Source organism: Python bivittatus, unplaced genomic scaffold, assembly GCF_059951505.1.
Source record: "Python bivittatus isolate LINGU-HERP-01145 unplaced genomic scaffold, Pbiv_v1 ctg000330_np1212, whole genome shotgun sequence".
Lineage (NCBI taxonomy): Eukaryota > Metazoa > Chordata > Lepidosauria > Squamata > Pythonidae > Python > Python bivittatus.
Genome location: NW_028277058.1, coordinates 62,665,483 through 62,681,032, shown reverse-complemented (window position 1 = coordinate 62,681,032; position 15,550 = coordinate 62,665,483). Strand labels below are relative to the sequence as shown.

The 15,550-nt window shown below is 54.5% G+C and overlaps 1 protein-coding gene across 3 annotated transcripts in view; it reads left to right on the top strand.

Moving 5' to 3' along the window:
* KCP (kielin cysteine rich BMP regulator) overlaps positions 1 to 15,550 on the top strand; it is a 61,081-nt gene that overhangs the window by 19,250 nt on the left and 26,281 nt on the right. For all 3 annotated transcript variants that reach the window (XR_015796306.1, XM_088141475.1, XM_088141474.1), the window contains exons 5-20: positions 1,208 to 1,391; positions 1,967 to 2,034; positions 2,187 to 2,357; positions 2,607 to 2,703; positions 3,322 to 3,404; positions 4,598 to 4,691; positions 5,814 to 5,893; positions 7,230 to 7,323; positions 8,239 to 8,321; positions 9,183 to 9,276; positions 10,868 to 10,947; positions 11,047 to 11,140; positions 11,996 to 12,081; positions 12,919 to 13,012; positions 13,981 to 14,133; positions 14,679 to 14,785. Coding sequence is in view for 2 of the 3 variants with exons in the window: in XM_088141475.1 (XP_087997601.1) it covers positions 1,208 to 1,391; positions 1,967 to 2,034; positions 2,187 to 2,357; positions 2,607 to 2,703; positions 3,322 to 3,404; positions 4,598 to 4,691; positions 5,814 to 5,893; positions 7,230 to 7,323; positions 8,239 to 8,321; positions 9,183 to 9,276; positions 10,868 to 10,947; positions 11,047 to 11,140; positions 11,996 to 12,081; positions 12,919 to 13,012; positions 13,981 to 14,133; positions 14,679 to 14,785 (1,662 nt within the window). In the remaining variant the exon portion in view is untranslated. The remainder of the gene's footprint in view (positions 1 to 1,207; positions 1,392 to 1,966; positions 2,035 to 2,186; positions 2,358 to 2,606; positions 2,704 to 3,321; positions 3,405 to 4,597; positions 4,692 to 5,813; positions 5,894 to 7,229; positions 7,324 to 8,238; positions 8,322 to 9,182; positions 9,277 to 10,867; positions 10,948 to 11,046; positions 11,141 to 11,995; positions 12,082 to 12,918; positions 13,013 to 13,980; positions 14,134 to 14,678; positions 14,786 to 15,550) is intronic.

The following is a 15,550-nucleotide window of genomic DNA, read 5'->3' as shown; positions in this document are numbered from 1 at the left end:
TAGCCAAGCTCAGAGACCCCAAGGACTCCAGAATTATAAAAGCCTGCCTGAGCACTTCTGTGTTCCAGCTATACTTAACCCAACCAAGAGGGAATTGTTTTGAGTTTACTTCATGCGCTTTCTATTTTCCCGGGCTCCCATCTCTTCCGGGGCCATCTCCAGTTGCAGAGATCAGCCAGATCCTACTCCACTTTAGCGCTGAGCAGATGTTCTGCTTGACAAAGGAAGGGCATTCAGAAAACCATCTGGAGCTGTCACGTACCTGGGTGACACCCTGTTCACTGGTCCTCCACCCACACAGAGGCTTGTACTCACTGCCAGTCTAAGCCTGGTCAAGGAGCAACCATCCCACCGTGACAATAAAGCCACGTGTGGCTGATGCGCCCAGACAGCACCGTCTCCGAGTCAACTGAAAAGGGATTCCAGCGTGGCTCCTGCTGTGGGCAGGGGCTGCCTCCTGATTAACGGAGGTCCCACCACATCATGAGACATGCAAGATCATAGAAGTCTAGGACGTTAAGGACCGAGCGAGCATAGCGATCTCCCGTAAGAGCATCTGTTCCCTGTGCCAGCCACTCAGACCCAAGAGTGGGTACTTTTCAAGGGCACAAAGCATCTGGTCAGCAATCTGGTCATGGACTTCCTAGAGATCGGAGACCCCTCCGCCTCCGCCTCCTGCCCCCTGCCTCCTGCCCCCTGCCTTCCAGCCCCACCCATCTCCATTGCAGGGAACTCCAGGGGTTGGAGCTCCAGAGGTGGGCTTCCTTTTGCCTGCCGGGTCCTCCAACCAAGTGATCGGGAAGAGCAGGGCTTTCCCGTTGGAGAAGCCACCATTGCCCTCCCCTTGACTTTTGCGCTTGGCTGCAGCCTGAGAGGTGACCCCTGACCTTCCTTCCCTGCAATGGCCCGGGTGCAGCACCCAGATGAATGCCCCCCAGGCACCCTGACCGGGAGGAGACAAGCTAAGGATCACTGAACACCAAGTGATTGACAAGGGAAGGTTTTGACCATCCTCCTTTGACTTTTTAAAGGGTCAGTCCATGCAGTTTAGGCACTGTTTTGCTCTTCGGGCATGAGGACTAGAAACTCGCTTCTAAAAGAACAGAGAAGTGGCCTTGCCACGACAGAGAATATGGGGGAATGACCCCGTTCTGCGCTTGCACCATTCTGGTCCTGCAACCCGACCATCTGCCCCCTCCCTCCACAGAACTCAGACCTGCTGGGCCGGGTGAAGTCCCTCGAGCACTGCGAGTGTCGGCGGCTGACCTGCTTCGCAGACGGGCGGTCCTATGAGGAGGGGGCTTCCTGGGACCAAGACCCGTGCACCTCCTGCGTGTGTGTGCAAGGCAAGCCGGAGTGCAGTTGGCAACCCAGCCGGATGCACTGCCTGGGTGAGGAAGGGGCTGGGGTCCGAGGCTCCCAGGGCCGATCCCGGCGTCTTTTGGGGAGGTGGGGGACCCCGGATTGTGGCAGCATTCCCTTTCCAGCTCTTGCAAAGATGACCGGATCGATCTAGAAAAGGGGAGTGTGTTCTGCAATGTGGATTTCTGTAGCTCCACCAGTCAGGGTTGTCCGCGGGGGGGAGGTCAAAAACATCAAGATGGGCGTCTCAATCGTGCAATCGAAGCCAAGGCTTCGATTGCACGATTGACACGGCCATCTTGATGTTTTTCACCCCCCCCTCCTGGACACCCCAGCCAGCAGCACCATCTTCCAGAGAAAGAAATTCTTCATTTAAACTACCCCCTGCCGAATATTTGCCTTTCTTGAGGCCCCCTCCCTTTCCTGCCCCACCCCAGGAAACACCCCCCAACACTCACAAGCACGATTGCAGCTTTCCCCAGAGACATTTCCTCTCCCCTTGCATGCCCTGCGTTGCACTTCTCCCTTTAACCACTTCTCTGCAAGGAGAAGTCCAACAGGTGCACCTTTCCCCGTCTTCCCATGACTTCTGCCCTCCCTGCAGGTTGCACTGATGGGAGGAAAGAAGGTGAGAGCTGGACGCCAGATCCCTGTCGGAGATGCCAGTGCAAGGTGAGCGGGAGGCCGTACCAGTACAGATGCCAGCTTCCTGGTCTCCCTCCCACCCCCCGTGGAAAACAGTGCCCCCGTTGGCAATCAGAGCAGAAGGGGTAGCAGAATCTTCCCGTTTTGTAGCAGAGAATGTGGGTCTCTTTGCCCCCCAGGATGGCAGAGTCACCTGTGAAGTGGAAGATTGCCCCCCTGCGCCGTGCCAGCATCCTGCCACCCCTGGGGACAAGTGTTGCCCAGAGTGTGGGGACTGCCTGTACAAGGGACATCTGCTGAAGGACAGAGACGGCTTCCTGGAGGACCCCTGCACCCACTGCACCTGTGAGGTGAGGGGGGGCAGGTTCAGAGGTCACAGCACAAAATCTGGGCCGCCCACTCCATTACTGACACTTCCTTCTCCTCTTCCCAAAGTATCTGTGAGGCACTGGGAATGCCAGGCCAGCTCCGTAGCCCGCTTTGTCCCAGCTTGGGCCCTCCGATGATGTCAGGGAGGAACATCCAGTACCCTCCCTCCTGTCCAGGTGCCACTTTAGCTAACTTGGGTAAATCTTGCTTTGTCTCTCCGATGGTGCCAGGCAGGCACAGTCCGGTGCCAAGTGACTGAATGCCCGCAGCTTTTGTGCCAGGACCGCTACACGCCACCTGGGCAGTGCTGTCCCAGTTGCCGTCCAGGTAAGAGCGGATGTGGGGTACAGGGGAAAGCCCGGGGCCTCCAGTCTCATCTTAGAACGAAAGCTGCAACTGTGTTCCTCTGTCAGCCCTTCGAGGTAGACTAGGTTAGGAAATAGGCACCACCCGAAACACTAGAACTCCGCTTTTCGAAATCTGGGCCATGATAGCAGAATCCTGAAAGCCTGGTGACGTTTCCCTTCCCTCCCCCTGATACGGAAGAGAGTCAAGGCGGGACCCTCTTGGGCTTCTGTCTCACGCCGTCTTGTTTCCCTGGACTGAGGACGTGTTTTGCTAACTAGCGGTCTCCACGTGCCTTCTCAAAGGTCCTCTCCTCTGCCCCCACATAGTGTACGGGCGGTGGGCTACCCCAAACGATAAAAGATAAAGTGTGCCGGGGGGGGGAGAATCAGGTGTGTTCGGTGGGTTAGCAGACCCGTTTCCTTCTTTGCACCAGCGACCAGTGATGCTTGAGGGGGTTTGGGGGTGGTTTGTGCAGACATGCAAGGTGTGCAACAAAAAACTGAAATAAGAAAAAGGCAAACGGGAAGGAGTGGGTCCCCGTGAGGAGGGGGGTGCAGGTGCCGCGCACCGAGATCTTCGCTGCCCGCCTCTCTTCAGGCTGCGAGTACGAAGGAGAGCAGCACCCGGACGGAGACGTCTTCGTGGCCGCTTCTGACCCCTGCTTGAATTGCTCCTGCCTGGTGAGTTGGCCCCGGGGCGCCAGGGAAGAGCACCAGGCCCTGCTGGCATCCAAAGCATTTAGCACATGGACCCCGAAGGAGGGAGTGCAGAAAGGGAGCCCTGCAACACCCAGTTTGGCCCAGTTTGCGCAACTGGTGCTCCAAGGGTTGGGAAACCAGGCCTTCACGTGAAGCCCTCATAACGTTATGCGGTGGTAACCCTCATTTATGGTTTGGGTGAACCAAGCAGCTCCCGGGCCTGTTCAGTAGAACCTATTCTAAGTGGCCAGCAGATTTCTCAGGGAAACCCATAAGCCATACTGGCCGGGCATTTGGGGACTTGTAGTCCCCACAGGTCTGGAGGCCAGGAGAGCTTCCGTAAGCTAAGCAGAAGCAGCAGGGCCAAACTATTTGTCCTCCCAAGATCTGCTGCCCGTAGGTAGACTGCCTCTGGACTCAGAGGCTCTTTTTAACCCTGTCATATAGTTCATGGTCATCTATCTATTAATCGCTCTATAGCGGTTGGTATAATTAAGTAGGAACCCACCACGTATTGGCTGCGTTCTCATAACATGCCTGGTTGCTGAATTAATCCATTAATTAATTAATTAATCCATGTTCCGGCTTTGAACAACGTGGGCTGGATTCATACCATATGCTAAGACTCAAAAACACTAACTGAGATTAAAACTAACCAAGATTAGCATGTCAGGCAGGTCCAGCCTTTGGTTAAGCAGGTTGGGTGAACGCAGCCACCGTGCAGTAGCGAAGGAGGCCTCTTAAGACTGTTTGTATGACAGTTCCCCTGAGCATGTTTGGAGTGTGCTTCTCCCTCACTGTGTTAATTGCAGTTATTTCACACACACACACACACACTTTGGCTTTAGGAAAGTAGGGCTTCCTGATCGAAGAGTACAAAATAATTGATGATAAGTGGAAATCATATTAGGAGGTCGATCCTGCACATTGTAGAGCAGGGTTCCTCAACCTCAGCAAATTTAAGATGGGTGGACTTCGACTCCCAGAATTCCCCAGCATGGCTGGCTGGGGAATTCTGGGAGTCGAAGTCCACCCATCTTAAAGTTGCTGAGGTTGAGGAACCCTGTTGCAGAGGGTTGGACTAGATGCTCTGTGGTCTGATCAAGAAGGAGCCTTGTTTTCTGGGGGGGAGTGAGAAAGACGCCCTCCCCACCCTCCTCCATTTTCTGTTCCAGAGAACCCTGGTGCAATGCCACCCCATCCAGTGCCCACCAGCCCTCTGCTCCATGCCCGTCCTGCAGCCAGGCCAGTGCTGCCCCACCTGTCCCGGTGAGTCTCTTACAGTGCACCGGTTGGTACAACCGGTAGAGCCTCAGCAAGCGCAGTGAAGTCAATGTTGGAAAGCTAAGAGGGTCAGAACTGGTTAGTGCTCAGAGGGGAGGGAGACCACCAGGGAATCTTCATCCTGGCACGAGACTCTCCCTTGACTGGGGCTTCTGCAAAGGAAGAAGGCCGGCATGTCTTCCCGCAACAGCGGGCATCATGTTCACAGAGTTGTGATCGCCCCAGAGATCTGGAAGCCCTTGGCGGTCAGCTCCAATCTGCCCCCCACCTCCGACTGAACCCGGGTGGGTTGGGGCCATTTGCACCACAAACCAGCCGCTCTCTTTGCACGTCCAGGCCGGACCACAAGGCCATCATTTCCCGATTTGGGCACAGCAGGTGATGGGAAGGGAGCGTGTGTGTTCTTGACCCAGTCTGAGGCTTTAAGAAGTTGTGGGCGCACAGCCTAACTCAGCCAAGGCCCAGATTTCCGAAGCAGGTTAGAAGACCCCAAGCCATGCTTCACTGGTCACCTGTCACCCACCACATCCATTGGTTCTCCAGCCATTCCCTCCTTCTGTGGGATCCCAGGGCTGGAGGCTTGGCATGGGGTGGGGAGGGCTGCGTTGGGCCCTCCAATGGAAGGCATCTCGTCCAACCACACCCCCCACCACAGCTGTGAGATGGGTGGGTGGGTGGGTGAGTGGATGGATGGATGGACGATGTGCCATCAAGTCAGTGTCGACTCTTAGTGACCAGATAGACAGATGTTCTCCACGACCATCTGTCCCCAGCCTGGTCTTTCAGGTCTTCCCGTGCAAGTCCTCTCAGAGCAGAGAGAAGGGGAGGATAGGAATGGCTCATCCTGTGGGCTAGCATAGGGCAGCATCCTTGGCCCCACATTTGCCCCTTGGAGCAGCACAGGTCAGCCCACCTGCCTCCCCTCTGGTACCAGATCCCAGGTGCAAAATCTCAGCTGCCATCAGGGGACAGCAGAGAGTTTTCTGTAGTCCTTCTCAGCCACCTAACCTCATCCAGATTTTTGCAGGTAACACACACATGCGCGTGCGCACACACCTACCCTTTATCTCCAAGTTGGCCTTTTGCGCTCTGATCTTGTCTCCTCAGCGTGCGAGCTGGATGGGCATCCCCTGGAACCTGGGCAGCAGGTCACCTCGGCCGACGGATGCCAACGCTGCTCCTGTTTGGTGAGTGATGGGGGACTGGGCTGAAACGCTGCGCAACTCTGCAGCAGAAGAGGGGGCAGCCGCAGGGCGTGGTGCATGCAGAGGGTTCCAGGGTCTGTGTCCCCCCCGCCCCCCCCCCAGCATTTCCAGGAGGGGCTGGAAAACTTCTCCCTGGGAAAAGATTGGCTGCCAGTCTGTCCTGCCAGGCCCAGAGATAGATGGAGCAGAGGCGCCTCCCTCGGTTGCTAAACTGCTGATTTCGCATGACCCATGGATGCTTTCAGTCTGCCCTCCAGGTTTGGGCTACACACCTGGTAGCCATACTGGCTGGGGATGATGGGAGATGGAACCCAAGGCACGCTGCCAGCAGGGAAGCTTGCTTCAGGTGCAGAGCTCCGACCCTGGCAGCTCTTGTGGTTGGGAAGGGAGCAGGCGTGGCATGCTTTGCCAGGTGCCTGGGGGGGGGGGCTCTGTCCAGGGGGACCCCCCCCCCGCCTTTTCTGTGGCAGCTCCTTCCCCACAGTAGGGGAGGGAAGTGAGTTTTGTGAGGACCATGCCCGAGGGATTTGGGGGGGGATCCTCCGGCTGAGTGGGCCCTGAATCTGTTGCTCTACCTGCTCTACCACACTGCCTTCTCCAGAGGAATTGAGGGCCTTCAGAGCCACAATATGACTTTCATGGCCCTACAAAGAAATAGGGAAGAGTAAATAAGGTATTCTGTGCATTATTTTGTCATCATAATCAGTTGTTGCTGCCGATTAACGACGTTGTCTGTTGCATCTCGTCCTAATTATTAAATTTTAGTCTTCACGCTGCGCCCCTAGGGTGCCAGTAAGATCCTGGGTTGGGCGTTCAGATTTGTCTGCTCCTTGCCTGTTTTTTATTAAAGGTTTGAAAATAAATCAATATTCATCCAAAGGCCTGAACATAAACAACTCCTGCTTCCTGTTAGTGCTTTCTGCTTTAAAATATTTATTTTCACGGGCCCCGGGCCCCGGGGGCTACCTTGGTTCTGCCTGCCTGATCAGGCTGCATCAGATCAGTTAAAGCTGCAGTCACGCCCTATGTGACGCTTGCTAGTTTTGATTTGTGGTTAGTTTTCCCAGACTCGGGTGCCTGTGCAGTATGGTCAGAAAAGTCAAGATGGAGATCAAAGCTCCACCTGCTTTTTATGTGTGGAACACCGGAAAATCATTAGTCCAGTATTCAGATGAATCAAGTCAAGAGAAGCCACTTTAAAAGGACGCATAGAAGAAAGGGTTTGGTGAGGGATTTCTGGTTGCGCTCCCCAAATAAGACCAGCCCCCCATTAAACTGTTCCTTGAGCCTGCTCAGTCCCTTCTCTCTCTCTCCCCAGGATGGGAAACGTGTCTGCTCCCAGATCCCTTGCCCAGAGCTGGACTGTTCCAATCCAGAGGAAGTGCCCGGGCAATGTTGCCCCCAGTGCCAGGGTGAGCCTCTCATTTCTTTATTAGGTTTCTCTCCCACCTTTCCTCTAAGAACCCAAAGTGGCACACACAGTGTTCCCGCCTCCCGTTTTGGCCCAGAACGACAACCCTGTGTGGTAGGCTGGGCTGAGAGTGAACAACAGGCCGTAGTCCCCCCGGAGTGTGGTGCTGGGGAGGGCAGTTGTGTTCCAGGCTGATTAATTGTGAAAGAGTGAAGGCAACCGGGGGGGGGCAGCTTTTCATCTTTTGCCCATGGAGAAGTTCTCCTCTGCAACGCCCCCCTCCCTGAGTGAGTACACTAATAAGGGAGACGGGGTATCCAGATACCCATGAAAGCAGAATGGAATTTTAAGCGTGTACATTTGATGTGCTTTGCACATGTGTAAAATGGCAGATGGGGGTTTACTTCTGCACAGAGGTGTAGCAGGTTGGGCTGATTTTGCTGTGGCCTCCAAAGTCTGCTAGATGGGGGTCCCTCAATTTGAGGCTACCAGCAGTGCTGGAGTTAAGGGGAAAAGAGCTTTTGCAGAAGAATGTGCCTTTACCCCCCTCCAGAACAGTGTTTCCCAACCTTGGCCACTTTACCATGTGTGGACTGCAACTCCCAGAATGCCCCAGCCAGCCATGCTGGCTGGGGCATTCTGGGAGTTGCAGTCCACACATGGTAAAGTGGCCAAGGTTGAAAAACACTGCTCTAGACACTGATGGAAGACAAGGGTGGTCCTGTGTCCTTCCAGATGGTCCCCTGTCCTGCAGCTCTTAAAGTGACAGGCGTCCCCATCGGTTGGGAGGGGGCCGCCCAGAAATGAAACCCTCTCCATCCCGCCTTCCTTCCAGCCCTCCCTTATCCTGGATGCACTTTTCCACCCCGGGTGGGGTTACCTGTATTCAGTGTTCCCTCTGCCCTCCATGGCACAGGTTGTGTGGACGGAACCGCCAGACACGAACACGGGGAAGAGTGGACGCCTCCCACGGAGCCCTGCCTGAAGTGCAAGTGCCAGGTTTGCTCCCAAGAAGGCTGGGCGGCAGTGCCCGGCTCTCCGCCCGTGGCTTTCAGACTTCCATTCACCAGAGGTTCTCGGGCTGAGTCTGCAAAGTCCCCAGCGTCACGCTCAGCCCATGGAGACTTTACCTGCCAACAGCAGGGCAGCACCTGGCCGAGTTGGGCTGACCTGCAAGAACTAAGCAGGTTGGGGACATGCGTGGGAGCCACCAGGAAAGGTGGAAGGCACCAAGCCACGCCACAAAGACCACAGGGACAGGGTGGGAGTCAGGGAAGCCTGCAGGGTTAGGGTCAAAAGAGACAAGATGGTGTACAGGTCATCCTTGTTTAGTGACTGCCTCGTTTAACGACCATTCGCAGTTATGGCAGTGATGGAAAAGTCACTTTGTGACCATTCCCCGCATTTACAACCTTTGCAGCCAAGGAAAGCTGAAGTCAGATTGTAAGCACCGTCATGGGTTCACTTAGCAACCGCTTCGCTTAACGACCGAGTGGCCAGTCCCAATTGCAATCACTAAATAAAAAACGGGGAGTTTCAGTCACACCATCACAGGCTCCATCTTGACTTTTTTGACCATCCTCTGCAGACCTCCCTGAGTCATACTTGATTCAAGGCCACCTTTACCTTTCCGTGCATTTTGCGTGGTCATCTTTCCGGTACAGGCAGTTGTCCCCCCGTCTCGCATCTCGCTGGCTTCTGGACCAAGGAAACCCTGGGGTGCTGCTCCCTGCTACCCTGACCTCTTTGAAAACAGGGGGTGGCCAGCTGAATCCCTGACCCGAATCCCCCTCCCAGGAGGCACATCTCTTTGCACACCTCCAAGGACCCCCTTCTTCCTTCTCTCCCCCTCTGCTGCAGGAAGGCAATGCCATCTGCAAATGGAGGCAGTGCGCCAGTCTGTGCCGCCACCCTGCCCACCCTCGCCCAGGCACCTGCTGCCCTGTCTGTGATGGTGAGTCCTGGGAGGGGGGGGCCTCTGGGCAGAAAGAGGGGGGGGCATAGGCGTTCCAGGCAAACCATGATGACATCATTGTACAAATGACACAGATTACGTGATTATCTGTGCCACACACGCACCCCTGCCCTCACCCAGGGACCTGCTGCCACGTCTGTGATGGGGAGTCCTGGCAGCGGGAAGGACTCTGGGTGGAAAGATGGTGAGATCATCCTGGACAAGCCAGGATGACATCATCGTGCATTGTGGCCTCACGTGCAAGTGAGACAGATTATGTGATTTGTGCCACAACCCAAGATGCAAGTGACGGCAGATGGGTGTGAGGAAGAGAATGCCTTTTGCAGATGGCAAAATTGCCCTTGAGAAGTCGGACCATCTTCTGCGATCTTCCTTCCTTCCCATTTCCCTTACACAGAAAGCGTTTATTTTATTTTCAAGAGGAGAGCCGCAGGAGTTGGGTGGTTCTTCAGAGGAACCTACACCCTAAATACTGGGGTGGGACCCCAGAGGCAAGGCTGCCGAAGAAGGGCTCTCCGTGGGAGCAAACTGGCAAGATTTGCCAACGGATTTTGCACAGGGGAACCGACTTGCGTAGCGAAGATTACTCTTGTCTCAGAAATCCACATGCCCAAAGCGAAAACGTGGCCCCAAACGAACCTGGATCTGTGAATGCCGCCTGCCCCAATACCACCCGCCCCCCTATATTAGGGGCAGCTGGACCAAAACAATACATTTGTGGGGTTATTTTAAAACCACGCATTAGGGAGAGCTGTGGGCAAAACGGTCTCTTAGGGAATGTGGTAAAGAGTGAAAGAACGCCGAGTTCCCGGCAGGTGTTTTAAAAGAAGAGTCGCAAGATTGTGGGAACAAAAGACTTGAGGCAGTCTTGCAGTGCGCAGAGGCACCCGCTGTTCCCCCCACAGCAATCGGAGGGGTCCGCCCAGCCCAGCCCCCCCGACGCTGTTCAGTGGTTCAAGCTGGTCTTCCTTCCGTGGGGTTATTTTGGCATGCGGTTGGGGGATGCCAGATGTCACCAGCAGGGAAGTGACTTGATAATATTGCTGGAGAAAAATGACTGCCCTGCGGTAGTTGTGGCCCCTATCAGGGGCATCTGTGGGGGTCCAAAAAGTCAAGATGGCGTCATAACGGTGCAATCAGAGCCTTGAGCCTTCTTTACGCGTGTCGCGCACGACACATTTTAAAAGGGTGCAGGGCTTTGACCGCACAGTCGTCGCTGCCATCTTGACCCCCCCACCCCATGTCTCCAGTCTCCCAGATCTGGAAAAAGAGGTGGTCCTTGGTAATGGGGGGTTCCCTGTGTGCTGATTAAATATTCTGGAGCTGGTATAGCAAAACCCCTTTTTCTTGCTTCTGGTCTCCATCACGGGGAGGGAAAGCGAAGTGATGGAGGCCTTGCCCGACACCCTCATCACCCCCCCACCCCATCAGCACGGCAGTGGGAGGCCTCCCTCCCAGTGGGGAAAGTGGGGAGAACTCTGCCGACTCCGCGCTGCCCCCTGCTGGTGAAAAGAGCCCGGCCAGGGCTGCGGGGAAGACTTTCCCAGCCCGTTTGCCTTGCCACTTCCAGGGTGCCTTTGGAAAGGGCGCGAGTACCGCAGTGGCGACGCCGTGCAGAGCGAGGACCCCTGTGAGCGCTGCCGTTGCCTGGTGAGTCTGCTGCCTGGGGGGGCTGAGCCCTACTGGCTGGGGGGGCTGAGCCTGTCCCGAGTGGGGACGGTCACGCCAGGCATCTGCTTGCCCCAACAGGCTGGTGAGGTCTCTTGCAGACGGATGAACTGCCCGCCCACCCCCTGCAGCCACCCGGGCAAGCGTCCCGAGCAGTGTTGCCCCACCTGTGATGGTGAGTTGCCCCCCCTCCCTCCCCTGGCAGATTTCCCATCCTCCTCCCCCAGGGATGTCCACGAAGGGACCAGCTGGGGTGGCAGAGCAACTGGGCAGGTTATAGGTTTTTCCCAGGAAGTTGAAACTTCTTCCGAAACGCATTTGACACTAATATCTCGAGATTTGCTGAGTGTGCCAAATAAAGCCTCCACGCCAGGAATAGTCTATCTTCATCTGCATTCCGAAGGATGCTAAAGGAAAGGACGAAGCAAACGTATATTCATTTTATCTTATTCAGAAGACATGGTAAGAATGTGAAAGTTCACTGAAATAGAACATAGTAAAGGGATTGTGCAGACATTAAAGCAGTGTTTCACAACCTTGGCAATGTGAAGATGGGTGGACTTCAACTCCCAGAATTCCCCAGCCAGCAATGCTGGCTGGGAAATTCTGGGAGTTGAAGTCCACCCATCTTCAAGCTGCCAATTTCAGAAATACTGCATTAAAGGCATATTATCAAACCTAGAGAGTTTCTCCACTAGCTTTGGGGTATCTGTCAGAGGGCTACCTTACTAACCCATCATCAGTTTTCTATAATTTAGCAGAATTCTTTACCAGCCTAACATCTCTATTTCCCTTTATGTGAAAGATCATTGCCCAAACGGGTTTCTTTGTGAGAGCAATTCGTCCTGCGCCATTACCCTCTGCCCCCGTGGCCTCATCCATCGCAGGAGCAGAAATAACCACGGAGCCCAAGGAGATGCGGAAGCCCCCCGCTCTTCCCCTAGCACGACTCCGAAGTTAGGGCCAGGACGGAAGAGTTTGACCCTCACCTTCCCCCTCTTCCTTTCCTTTCCTGAATCCCCTTGGCCAGTCTGTGAATTCGAAGGACGGTTGTACCAGGACCAAGAGACCGTTCCCCCTGCCGAGCGGGGTCCCTGTCTGCACTGCCAGTGCTTGGTGAGTGGTGGAGGATGGGCCAGCGGGCAGGAGGGGCGGGGGACTGAACCATCAGGCCGTGTGCCAGTCAAGGGCCGGGCTCCGTGCCACCTTCCCTGCGTCTTGGTTCAAACACACACCCATGTCTTTTTTTATTAAGTTTAATTCCTGCATTAAAGTCTATTTTCCCAAGATGACTTAACAGTATTTTAAAATGCTACTAGTTCCTCGTCAGCCAAATGGGGACAGGGGTGAGGACAGCTATACAGCTCTTCCTGAGTATTCAGATGCCATCAAGAGCATAGCTGACCTGGGTATACAGCAGTGTTTCTCAACCTTGGCCACTTTAAGACGGGTGGACTTCAACTCCCAGAATCCCCCAGCCAGCCTTGCTGGCTGGGGGATTCTGGGAGTTGAAGTCCACCCGTCTTAAAGTGGCCAAGGTTGAGAAACACTGCTTTAACACCGACAACTCAGTGGAAGTCTTCTCATCAGCTTTTTGGAGAAGGTGCAGACGAGGAGACAGCCCGGATCCAGTTTGCCCCATTTGGGCCGCTTGGCTGCAAGTTGAACCCCAGGCTAGCTTTACCCCACATCCACTCACCCATCCCATGTAGCCTCGCATCTCTAATCTAGAGAGCGGGCACCTGACCCCACCAGTGGGGAGGGAATTGCAGTGCCCTGGTGCATTCAGAAGACCCTTATTCCTGGAGGGGGTTGCATTCCCCCAACAGCTGGTCCCTGAATTAACTCCTTGTCTGGGTCTGAGTCATGATGAACCAGGCCAGCCGCGTCATGCGCCCGCCCGACCCTGGCCAAGGACTCCCATTCCTCCCTTTCTTTGCTTTTTTCACTCAGGACGGGCACGTCCGGTGCCAAGAGCAGCTCTGTCCCCCAGCGCCATGCTCCCAGCCGCTCCAGGACCCAGAGCGCTGCTGCCCCGTATGCCCAGGTGAGTGTCAGAGAGGACCCCGTGCCCTCTTTGCTGCGCACTTCCTCACGTGGAGCTGAGTCAGCTCAGATTGGACTGCGACCTCACGGGAATTTGCAGCGTGCAGCTTGGCTGGCTTGCCCGAGTCATCTCCAGGGCTTGTTCCAGAGCATCAGGAATTGGTTAATGAAGCCATCAGGGCTATTTATTTATTTATTTGCATCATTTCTTAGCCGCCCATCTCACTAATGAATCCTTTTTGGGTTGGTCTCGCGGGGAACATCAACCAGGCTTTTCATATAACTTTTGCATCTGTCAGACTGAACCGTGACCTCGAAGTATTTTTTTGGTTTGGACTGAGCTTGTGCTAAGTATCAGCCATTCTGGGTCATAAACTGTGGTTTATGGCTGAGGGCAGTGTTTCTCAAGCTTGGCCACTTTAAGCTGTGCGGACTGCAACTCCCAGAATTCCCCAGCCAGCCATGTTGCAGTCCGCACAGCTTAAAGTGGCCAAGCTTGAGAAACACTGGTTTAGGGTGTCATTGCAAATGCATCTGGCTGAGGTTTGTTGAACAAGCTGCAATTTGGCATGTCGCACGAGACTGTGGCTCTCACTGAATGGGAGCTTCCGATGTCTTAGGCCACGCGGCTAGTGGCTCCTTCTGCTCCCTTCCGGCTTAGGGGAGTCATCCTTAAATTACCTCAAAGCCCAGCAGATGTTGCACTCTGTGTCCGCATTCACACAACATACAGAACTTGGCCACCAATGAACCTGTTTTCTGGAACTCTTGGGATCCTCAACTGACCCCAAGCAGGGATCGAGGAACTAAATTGGCATCTTGTGTGAACGCAGCCCCTGGCATCTTCCCAAATGCCTTGTGAAATACCGGGGGCGGGGGGGGGGGGAACCAAGCCTGTGCTGTGTTGCCAGGATGAAACCCAATTTGACCCCCCCCCACTTCCCCCGCTCTCTTGTTGATGACTGCCAGTGTGTGTTTTCGAGAACCTGGAGTTTGAGGATGGCACCGAGTGGGCACCCGCGGGAGACCCCTGCAGCGTCTGCACCTGCCTCCTGGGGGAGACGGTGTGCCACGCCCTCCCCTGCCCCCCAGTCGCCTGCCAGCATCCGGCCCGGCTTCTCGGTGAGTGCCTCGGTCTCCCCCCAAAACTGTGGGGCCTTCGCCTCTGGGATAGACAGAATTGAACTCGGATCCCAGAAGGAGGGAGCCGAGAGGAAAGGATTAGGGCACTCGCAAATGGGCACCTGTGGGCACTGTGGTGGTCAGGAAAAAGTCAAGCCAAGATCAAAGGAAAAAATGAGGGAAAAGCGGGCTTTTTAGGAAAAGAGAAAAAGAGAGCATTCATTTAAAAAAATATTATACTAAACCAGTGTTGCTCAACGTTAGCAGCTTGAAGATGGGTGGACTTCAACTCCCAGAATTCCCCAGCTGGGGAATTCTGGAAGTTGAAGTCCACCCATCTTCAAGCTGCCAACGTTGAGCAACACTGTACTAAACCACAATGAGACCTCTTGCGTTTCAGTTTCTAATGAACCCCCTGCCCCTTCTTCCATCCTCCGACTCTCGATTCTCACCGACTGGGCATTCAGCCGTTGAACGTTCATCCGTGGTCTAAGGGGCTCCCTTGCGCCACGGGCCTTACCCGCTCTCCCTCTGCCCCCTTCAAGGCTCCTGCTGTCCTCGCTGCCACCAGTGCTCCTACCACCAGCGCCTCTACAGCCACGGCCAAGAGTTCACCGATCTGGACAGTCCCTGCCAGAGTTGCCGGTGTACGGTGAGGTCCACCCGGTCCGGCCGGGGAATGCCCCGCGGTGCCCCCAAACCCTTCTGCCCGCCAAAGTTGCTTTACAGCCCAAACCCTGAAGCCGCTGCGCCAAACTGAACCTGTGTTGGTTTGGTGATCGCTCATCTGAGATTTATTTTTTGGCACGTTTTAATTCATTCATTAATATTTATTTATTTATTTTAATTAACGTTTATTCTATTTTTACTGTAAGCCACCGAGAGTCGCCCCACAGTGAGATGGGCGGCGACAAATTTGAAATAAATATAAATAAAATTTATACTTGTGGGCATCCGCAGAGGGGGAGGCAAGGGACATCAGGCGCGTCACGATGTCGTCGTGCAGCACAGAGGATGTAATTGGCGTGACCCACATGTGGCTGATCCCAGTGCATCATCTGTGTCATTTGCGTGATGACACACATGATGTCATTAGGGTCTCTCCCAGACACCTGGCTGGGCTCTCCTTCTGGCCATGTTGCACCCAGGGTGCTACACAACACAACATCCAGGTCATTTAAAGAGCCAAGGACTACATCGCACAATTACGTTGGCTAATATTAACCATGTAAAGTGTTTCAGAGGCTTCCTTCATTTAGGTTTCTATTTATGCCGTGAACAGTTTAGTAATTGGAACAAGGGAGAGAGTTAATTTTTCTTTTAAAAAAGGTCAAAGTCACCATCTCAATTTAACTATCCATTTAGAAAGTATGGGTGGTCCTCACTTAACAACCATTTGTTTAATGATGGTCCGGAG